The 11,189-nt window shown below is 41.5% G+C and overlaps 1 protein-coding gene across 1 annotated transcript in view; it reads left to right on the top strand.

Moving 5' to 3' along the window:
• adamts17 (ADAM metallopeptidase with thrombospondin type 1 motif, 17) overlaps positions 1-11,189 on the top strand; it is a gene marked incomplete at its 3' end in the record, with an annotated part of 224,751 nt that overhangs the window by 77,716 nt on the left and 135,846 nt on the right. The window contains exon 9 of the mRNA XM_080730035.1: positions 7,780-7,920. Within this exon, the coding sequence (XP_080586161.1) occupies positions 7,780-7,920 (141 nt within the window). The remainder of the gene's footprint in view (positions 1-7,779; positions 7,921-11,189) is intronic.

Below are 11,189 nucleotides of genomic sequence, written 5' to 3'. Positions count from 1 at the left end.
GATGAGGTCAGGTCCAACTTAATCATAAAAACTTGTCATAAAATTGTTAAGCCCTTGACTCATATTTTCACCAAATCTCTAGAAACTGGTAAAATACCAAATGACCTTAAAATTGCAAAAGTCCTTCCTGTTTATAAGTCAGGAGACCGTAGTGCATTTAACAATTATCGCCCCATTTCTGTTCTCCCATGTTTTTCAAACATTTTGGAAAGGTTGGTATATAACAGAGTGATGGAACATCTGCAGCAGTATAACATTTTGTATGAATATCAATATGGATTTAGAAAAAAACACTCTACCGAAATGGCTATACATCAGTTGGTTGACAAAATCCATACTGCATTCAATAATAATGAATTTGCCTTGGGAATTTTTCTAGACTTATCTAAAGCATTTGACACTGTAAATTATGACATCCTACTACAAAAACTGTTACACTATGGATTTGCTGGAATCACCCACACATGGTTCTACAATTATATGTATAATAGGCAACAATTTGTTGTTGTAAATGGAAAGTCTTCAGATAGTGCCACATTAACATGTGGGGTCCCTCAAGGATCTATACTAGGCCCACTATTGTTTCTTATTTATATTAATGACTTGGCTGCAGCGCTGTCCTCCTTATTTCCTGTACTTTTTGCAGATGACACAAATTTATTTATTTCGCATACTGATTTTTCTGTTCTCATGGCAAAAGCCAACCACGATTTGGACAACATTTCAAAATGGTTTAAATTCAACAAATTATCTCTCAATATAAAAAAATCTAATTTTATTATATTTACATCAAAAAATAAAAAGTACAGTAAATCTAACACCTGTCTTTCAATAGGAGATAACCCCATCACTCAGGTTGCATCAACAACTTTCCTTGGAGTAATTATACATGAAAAACTAAACTGGCAAAGCCATATTAACCATGTAGGAAAGAAAATATCAAAATCTATCGGCATTATTGGCAAATTTCGTAGTTTAATTTACGATAAGTGTCTCCTAACCCTTTATTATAGTTTAATTTATCCGTATCTTACATATTGCAATACAATCTGGGGAGCTACATATCCTACTCATTTACATAAACTCCATAAGATGCAAAAAAGATTTTGCAGGATTGCTACATATAGTGATTGGTCTGCTCCTTCTGCCCCTCTTTTCAAACAGCTCAATATTTTATCTATTTTTAATTTAAATAAATACCAAACCTGCAATTTTATTTTCAAAGTGTTGATGCAGCCTGATTCATTTTCCTTGCCCTGTAGAACCTTTTTCCAGCTCAACAGTGATGTACACCATTTCAACACAAGACAGGCAAATCATCTGCATCTTCCAAAGTTTCGTACCGGTCTATGTCAGTTTTCCATCAAGTTCAGGGGGGCTAATAGTCCATGGGCCAGACGAGATGTCGGTATCAAAAAGGTGGCAAAGGTTATCATGCATTTTATAAAAGCTCTATATCAGTAGATTATATTTTGGTATGATAACCCTTTCTTAGACCCAGCTAAATTGGTGTTATCAGCCGCTAGAGTTGTTGTCCCATTAACTTTACATTACAGGAAAAAAAAGCTAAAAATGAATCTGCATTAGAGGGGTGAATTAGCATAAGAGGGGTCCAACTAGGGGGTTTTCATGATGCTGAATCCATTGCAAACATCTGTTTTGCACAAAAAACATTCATTGGGCTAAAAACTGTCCCACAAGACTATGGTTTAGTGATGAGTCATCACTTTTCACACTGTTGTGGGGGGTGTTTTAGCCCCACGGATGTTTTTCGTGCAAAACAGATGCTTGCAATGGATTCAGCATCATGAAAACCCCCTAGTTGGACCCCTCTTATGCTAATTAAAGCAGATTAATTTTTAGCTTTTTTTTCCCTGTAATGTAAAGTTAATGGGACAACAACTCTAGCGGCTGATAACACCAATTTAGCTGGGTCTAAGAAAGGGTTATCATACCAAAATATAATCTACTGATATAGAGCTTTTATAAAATGCATGATAACCTTTGCCACCTTTTTGATACCGACATCTCGTCTGGCCCATGGACTATAAGCTATGGAACAGTCATATTGCAATTTCATCCAAGTCTACTTCACTCAATCAATTTAAATATAAGCTTAGAACCCACTTGATGTATTAAAGTTTCAGTCTCCACACCCACATACACTTGCACCCACACACACACCATTTTCTTTTCTTTATTTTATTAAATGTATTTACTTTTCATACTGCATATTCATTTATTGTATTATTTTGTGTCGTTATGTTATATGTTATTTTTATTTTATTTTATTTTTATGATTATTTTGTATTATTCTGTTAACTTAGGTGAGATTACTTTATAAACCCAACTGGGTTTTTTAAATCTCACCTGCACAACCCAAGTCAAATATTGTTTCAAATGTTTTGTTCTTTTAAAAATGTGCAAATAAATAAACAAAAAAAATAAAATAAACAAAATTCCCGGGGACCACCGACTCCTGGTGCTCCAGAACGGATGCCAAAGTGGTGGCGCCCCCAGTGGAGGACCCCCTCCACTGCAGCTCACATAAAATGCCGTAACTCGGGCTAGGAGCGTCCGGGAGAGCCGGGCCCGGTACCTATTCGTCCGCCAAGGCAACGTGGAGACCCCACCCCTCATTTCTCACATGGCCCTCTTCTAGCGCCACCATGAGGCCGATTCTTGCAAAACACATTTTTGGACACTGCTCCTACAGATTTTGCCCTAAAATCACGCACATCGGTACACAGTATGTCTACACATTGCCCACACAACTAGGAACCAATGGCAGTTACAGCCCTCTTTGTGTATACATGTGACCTACGGTCGCTTATCTCCCGATTAGGGAGTCTTACTGGTTACGCAAGTGCAAGTTTAGGTCATTAGAACTTACTGGCCATGCGCTTAGGTTGTTCATTCCTTCTCCAAGACATCAGGCATGGTCTACACTGATGAGTCTGGTGCTCTAAAGCGGGTCTACTGTATTTTCCAGTCTTCTGGCCGCTAGGCCTGTCACAATTATTACATAATCGTCTAATCACAATTATTTGACATAATTGCAATTATTTTGTCATAATCATCATAATCGTTTCCATTTTGAAAAATAGCAGATCTACAAGCTCACAACGCGTCACATCGGAATGCATTGTGAGCTTGTAGATCGGCTATATCCACTATCAATGTTCTTTTTACAGTATAAAGTTGTCAAATATGTCAGTAATTTCTTTGTATATTTTGGTTATGTGCCATATCTGGCATGTGCAACTTCAAAGCCTAAAAAAAACAAATAGAAATTGTTAATTTTAGTTATTTGAGTGACAATTAATCATCATGTAATCGTGACAGCCCTACTGGCCACGTCAGACAATCATGCCTGCTCAGAATCCACAGCAATCTTGAAAGCAAAACTATATACCGTCCGTCTGTCCGTCCGTCTGTCTGTCACACGTCACACGTCACACTTTTGCCCTGCTCATATCTCCACAACCGTTGCCCCCATCCATGCCAAATTTTGCACACACACTCCTTACCTGCCAAACTACAACCTCCAAGGACCCCCGGAGCTCCAGGGACCCCCAGGTCCCTGGGGGACCCCCAGGTGTAAAAAATGACCAAATGTGCAAAAATGACCACCCCAACGGGGCTGCTCACGGGGAATTCCTGGGGACCACCCACTCCTGGTGCTCCAGAACGGATGCAAAAGTGGTGGCGCCCCCAGTGGAGGACCCCCTCCACTGCAGCTCACATAAAATGCCGTAACTCGGGCTAGGAGCGTCCGGGAGAGCCGGGGCCGGTACCTATTTGTCCGCCAAGGCAACGCGGAGACCCCACCCCTCATTTCTCACATGGCCCTCTTCTAGTGCCACCATCAGGCCGATTTTTAAAACACATTTTTGGACACTGCTCCTACAGTTTTTGCCCTAAAATCACGCACATCGCTACACAGTATGTCTACACTCATCCCATCAACATGAATCTGTCCCATATAGCGCCACCTTCAGGCCGATTTTTAAAAACACATTTTTGGACACTGCTCCTACAGATTTTGCCCTAAAATCACGAAAATCACCACACAGTATGTCTACACTCATGTCATCAACATGGATCAGGAAGATTTTGGAAAAACACATTTTTGCCCTATTTGTGGCGTCTTACTGGTATATACAGTATATCGATTGATGCTTTTAGATGTGTGGAAACAACTAACGCTACTCCTACACGTGTCCTTAAGTTGTGTTTCGACCAGCTTTCGGGAGTCTTTACTGACATTTTTAATATGTCCCTGTCATTGTGTGTGGTACCGTTGTGTTTTAAGGAAACCATAATTGTACCCATAGCAAAGAAAAAACCTGTCGCATGTCTTAATGATTATCGCCCTGTGGCTTTGACCTCTGTTCTTATGAAGTGTCTGGAAAAAATGGTTATATCACATATAACGCACATTATCCCTGCCAATACTGATCCATTACAGTTTGCATACTGTGCTAATAGATCAGTCGATGATGCTATTTCTCTCGCACTACACATTGCCTTGAAACATCTGGAGAAAAGGAACTCTTATGTCAGACTACTCTTCATAGATTATAGCTCTGCCTTTAACACGATTGTACCATCTAAGCTTGTGTTGAAACTCAGGGGTCTTGGTCTTGGCAGTAGTATCTGCAACTGGCTGTTTGACTTTTTGACAGGCAGGCCACAATCTGTACGAATAGGGAACAAGCATTCATCTAAGATATTGACCAGGACTGGAGCGCCCCAGGGCTGCTGCCTCAGTCCCTTGTTGTATAGTCTGTTCACCTATGATTGTGTTGCCAGGTGTGGCAATAATTCTATTCTCAAATTTGCAGATGACACCACGGTTATAGGACTAATATCCAACGATGATGAGAGGGCCTATAGGAGGGAAATTGAAGAGCTAACCCTATGGTGCCAGAATAACAATCTCTCTCTAAATGTTAGTAAAACAAAAGAGATCATCGTTGACTTTAGGAAGTCTAAAGTCAATCACAGTCCCTTAACCATAAATGGTTCACCTGTAGACATAGTGGACAGTTTCAAATTCCTGGGTGTTCACATAACAAACTCACTCACATGGTCTCAAAACAGCGAAGGTATCCTTATGAAAGCGCAGCAGCGATTGTACTTTCTGAGGCGCCTCAGGAGATTTGGCCTGAGCACCAAGGCTCTTGTTAATTTCTATCGCTGTACCATAGAAAGTGTTTTGACAGGATGCATCACAGTGTGGTTTGGTAACGTGACTGTTCAAGACAGTACACAGTTACAGAGAATTGTGAAGAGAGCTGCCAAAATCATTGGCACAGAATTACCACAGCTACACACAATCTATAACACACGCTGTAAGAAAAAGACAGAGAACATCTTAAAGGACAGCTGTCATCCCGCCCATTCCCTGTTCTATCTCCTCCCATCCAAAAAACGTTACCAGAGCATCAAATCTCACACCACCCGTTTCAGTAATAGTTTTTATGCTCAAGCAATCAGGATGCTTAACGAAGAGATGGAAGCGAGACGTAGGTAGTCATGTGCAATATACGCAGTTTTTAAACTGTACACTGTTACACTGTATGGTTGTTTTGTTGTTTTTGGGTTGTCCTGGGTGACCTGTTGTTGTCTTGTTTTTTTGTGTGTAATAAGGCTGAGAGTGCTCTTGGCACAAGCATTTCATTGTATGTCTATACCTGTATGGATATGCATTTGACTAATAAACCTGAACCTGAACCTGCAGAATACTTGTTGTGTTCAGCTAGGGGTGGGCGATATGGAAAAAGTTGTTTTTTATGGATATTTTTCAAGTTACTTGACAAAAACTAGAGTCTCTGGGTTCCTTTTGGGAGGTCTAAATATGAACTTTACAAGTATGACACTTACGGGTCCATTTGGTTTCATTTGTATACTGTCAGAGTTAAGTGGAGACCTTGACATTTTAAATTTTGAGAACTACTGATTTAGATAAAAATGCAGGTTTAAATTGAATTCTGCAATCAATCTCTGTATTAACGATTAAACAGGATGTTTTACAAGGCTCCCTCAATTGTATCACGATATATACGATACCTCTGAAAAGGCATATCGTGGAGACATAGTATCGTCTCAACGATAATTATCACCATATCGCCCACCCCTATGTTCAGCTCTAGCCTGAACTGGCCAGTGATTTGTTCTGTCCAGTTCTGTTGGGACTCATGCGTTATCCCGAACTAGTGGACGTGGACAAATATGGGTCCTGATATGTAATTTTATATTGCTTTCATTAAAGTTGGGGAAAGGGAAGAGTCTACACTGGGAGTTTATTAGTTTCTGAGTTGGTGCCTGCAGTGCAGGCTGGGATGTTGTTTTTAATTTGCAAATGTAGGTCACGGCTTTGGAGGAAACACACACACACACACACACACACACACACACACACACACACACACACACACACACACACACACACACACACACACACACACACACACACACACACACACGTTGTCCAAATGAAGTCCTCCCTCTTTCCAGACCCAGTCCTCTCCCTCTCTCCCTCTCCCTCTCCCTCTCTCCCTCTCTCTCTCTCTCTCTCTCTCTCTCTCTCTCTCTCTCTCTCTCTCTCTCTCTCTGTATGCCACTGTCTCTATGCCTATTGCCTTTGTCCTTGGCTTTCTGTCTTTGTTTCTCTCTCTCTCTCTCTCTCTCTCTCTCTCTCACACACACACACACACACACACACACACACACACACACACACACACACACACACACACACACACACACAGTCACACACACACGTGAGTGTGAGAGATCTTTTCCTGTCAAAGCTCTGCCTCAAGGCAGGAACCTTCCTGTGTGAATGTGTTGCAGGTGTGTTACAGTAAGGAGATGTGCAGCTACAGTGCGTACCGTAAAGGTAACCAACCCTGAGCCCTGAGGTTTAGTACGGTGTGAATTAGGGCATTCACGAATAGTGATTTTTAGTATTCGAATTATTCGACCTCAAAGTATTCGAATAGTCGAATATTCGACAGGACTGGCCAAACTGTCAAATATTAAGTAAGCAAGAGGCGAACATTGTGAAAATAGCCGATCTACGAGGCGTTGTGAGCATGTAGATCTGCTATTTTCACAATATTTATCTGCAGAACCAAGTCACATTAAATGTAATACCCACAGTTCCAAGTGTTTGTCAGGGTGGGGGTCCCCAGTTCAAATATGTTTATTTTGGGGGTCACGGCCTAAAAAGGTTTGAGGACCCCTGGTATAGAGCATTACACAGTTTTTTTTCGATTGCTAAAACACAAAAAGCAAAAATTAGGCAAAGTTTTCACAACCTTTACTTCTGTCCCCAATCACTTGACTCAATTTGTTACTACTTTAGATTTCCTTATCATATTAGACTCTGACTTTCCTTCTTTACACTCTGATGTCAATTTCACATCACATTGTTGTCAAAACACAACACACAATTTTCAGGTTTGCACACACTTCTAACATAAAATCTCAAAGTATCAATCTACAACACACAATACTCTACACTTTCATGTCTGATGTCAATTCACCCTGTTGTCTAAATAACACTACACACAATGTTCAGTTGTGTCGCACAACTGAACATGGAGACAGGAACCGGAGGCAGAGATGGGCACAAAATACAAAAAAGTATTTGAAATACAAAGATACAAATACCAGGACCAGGATAGTATCTTGGTGACAGTACACTGGTAACAGTAAGGAAGGTGTGCTGCTAAAAAAACACGTTGTGTTTCTGTCTCTTGTCCTCAGTCTGGGAATGAGTCATGACGATGACCATGCAACCTGTACCGGCCACTCCCACATCATGTCCGGCGAATGGGTGAAGGGCCGAAACCCCAGCGACCTCTCCTGGTCTTCCTGTAGCCGCGACGACCTGGAGAACTTCCTCAGGTGAGAGACGGATGTCCACTGTGGTGGAGACGGAGCACCGGGACAGATCCCTATGGGTCCCTTTAAGAGGCGGTGCCATAGTTTTGTACTTTTTCTGGTTTTCATTTGTCTAGGAGGTTGACAGTATTTCCCCTAATTACCATTCAACCAACACACGTGGGTGTGGCTAACTTAAGCTGGGTCACCACCCACCATGACAACCACGCATACCAATGAACTGGTGGGTGTGGCCACATAAAAACATAATTTTAACTCTTTCTGTACACTTTTTTTGAAAGAAATCCTCCTCCTAGTATAATCATAATAGTAGATAATCATGTTTTATAGGGGAAAAAATCATGGCACCCCATTTTTAAGTTTTTGGTTTCCTACATTTAGTTTTTAATTATTATTATTTCAAAAAATAAAAAAAAACAAAGAAAACTTCCCCCTAAAAGACGAATCTAATAAATTCCATAAATTAGAAAACAAAGGTTTAAGACGTATAGTGAAAATAGCCGATCTACAAGCTCACAACGCGTCGCGAAGCGACACGTTGTGAGCTCATAGATCTGCTACAGCAGGGGTCTTCAACAGGGGGTCCGGGACCCCCAGGGGGTCCTCAGAGTTACTACCGGGGGTCCTCCAAATCTTTGAGTGATAGAAACCTTTTTTCTCCTTTTTTATATTAACCACTTGAATCCTAGCGTCCATATTCTGAAAACTTTAGCCAAAAATAGCAGATCTACAAGCTCACAATGCCTCGCAGCGCGAGGCGTTGTGAGCTTGTAGATCTGCTATGTTCAGCAAGAGCTTTGGTGTAGAGGGGAAAAAGAGCAGACTAAGTACAGAGTGAAAGGTCAAGTTAAGTATTGACGGTTCAAGTGGTTAAATATCTGAAAACACAAATTGAATGAATCCAAAATACACTGATGATCGTGCTGTCAAACAATGAGGGGGTCCCTGCTTCTTCTCTCTCTAAACTAAGGGGTCCTTGGCCAGAAAACGTTGAAGACCCCTGTGCTACAGTATTTTCACTAGTTTGGGTCCGGGGCAAACAACTAATGTCTCTTTTGGGTCTTGAGCTAAAAAGTTCGGGAACCACTGAGATAGAGGACGGTCGACGGTTCAGCTGCAGTCTCCCTTTTGACTCTCTTCTTCTCTCTCTTTTGCCTTCCCATCTCACTCTCTCTGTCTCTCTCTCTCTCTCTCTCATTTGCACACACGTACGTACGCGCTGCCACCAGGCTGCCAAGTGGGCTGTGACTGTCAGAGCATTTCCAGTACGCCGCCAGAGCCCTCGGCAGGGCCCTGTTTTTAGGCTGCACCGTTGGGAGTCTATGGTGGCCTTTTTAACTATAGCATAATGTTAAAAGAGTGGAAAATCCACCTCAGTCTCCGTCTGCTCAGCCAAAGGCCACACTATTCCAGCGTCAGATTGTTTTCTCGCAGAGAACGTAATGCAGAAGAGTGAATATGGCTTTTCAGAGTTGCACGCATGCGTGCACAAACGCAGACGAATGCACACAGACACATGCCTGCACGAATGCTCACATGTCTGTCACACACACACACACACACACGCACACGCACACGCACGCACGCACGCACGCACGCACGCACACACACTCCTCAACAGCTCCTCACAGCTCCTCATGCCTATGAGCCAATTATTCCATGGCTTTGATACAGCTTTGTTGGAGCCACGGAGATTGAGACCGAGGCAGCCAACAAGAGGCTGCTTTCGACTATCTGATCTAAGATGAACCCTTGGCCCGTGGTGCAATTGCTTTTGACGAAAGGCATCTATAAAAGATGGCATGAAAGATGAGGGCCACTCAGTTCCGCCACTCTCTCTTGTCAAAGACTTTAACCCATTTAGGCCCGAGAATTGTTTTTTTTTTGTTATCAATTATTTTTATTTTCCATAACATGAAATTAGAGACATACATATGAATAGAACAAGAAAAAGTAAAACATTAATCAAAAGAAAAATGCAATTAACAGACAAACACAAACAATAGCAAAACAAGAAAAGGAAAAGAAAACCCACCCACCCCCTTTCCCCGGACCAACACGGAATGTACAATAGTGCATGCCTGTGCTAGGCTGTTACCACTATATAGTGATTTCTTGAATCATAGCCTTAAGCTTATCTGCAATGTCCGACCACATATTAATGTTTTCTTCTTTTGCTCCGTGTAACCTTGCTATCGACTGCTCTAAATATACTATATCTAGAAAGGTTAAGGCCCACTGGCGAAACGTTAACGTATGAGGAGGTTTCCACCGCGTAGCTACCATCTTCTTCGCCGCCGTTAATCCAGCAAAGAAGATGCGCTTGCGTATATTGTTTAGTTGCAACTGTGAGACGTCATTTAATAAAAATAAAGAAGGAGAAGATATGATATTAATACTAAAAATAGTTGAAAGTTTTGAGGCAACCATATTCCAGAATGACGACACATTTGGGCATTCCCAAACCATGTGAAGGAAGGTACCAATACTATTTGAGGCGCAGAGAGTGCAGTTGGGATTATTCAAAATCCTCATAGCACATAGTCTGCGGGGAGTTAAATAAGTCCGATGAACAAAATTTAAATGAATTTGTTGATGGTCTGGATTTCTAGAAGATAGCCTAATGTTAGACCACACTGTGTCCCAACAAAAGTCAGGGTCCAAATTTGGTACATCATTCCTCCAAACAGTATCAACAGATAGGGGCCCATAACTACAGTCTAATAAAAAACCATAGAGGGTGGAAACCAAACCTCTTGTTCTGTTACCATCACAGATAAACTCATGGAAGGGGTGCAATCTAAGGGGAGCTTGCCATGGGACCCCATAGGTCCTCATGGACGTTCTCAGTTGGAAGTAGAAAAAAAGGGTATTTCCAGGCAGATTGAAGATGTCACACAAATCTCGAAAAGGTCGTAAACCATTTCTATCAAATAAGTCCCCTAATGTACGAATCCCCTTAGCCCTCCACCTTGGAAAGCGAATGGGGCGATCCTCGATTAAAAGTCTTTGATTATTGAACACTGGGGAAAATAAGTTCCATTTACAATCAATCTTACACATCTTTTCAGCTGCTCTCCATACTGCCACTAAATGAGAAATGATAGGTCCAAAGCGAACTTTGCATTGATGTGTAGTTATGTTTGAATAGATAAGATCTCTCAATTCAACAGGCTGCACTAAACTCTCCTCAAGCTCTCTCCAAGAAACCTTATTTGCTGGGTTAAACCAATTTAAAAGGGGGCGGAGCGTGAAGGCCCAATAATAAAATT

This window comes from Nannobrachium achirus, assembly GCF_963921795.1.
Source record: "Nannobrachium achirus genome assembly, chromosome: 7".
NCBI classification, from domain to species: domain Eukaryota; kingdom Metazoa; phylum Chordata; class Actinopteri; order Myctophiformes; family Myctophidae; genus Nannobrachium; species Nannobrachium achirus.
This window is presented reverse-complemented; position numbering and strand designations above follow the sequence as displayed.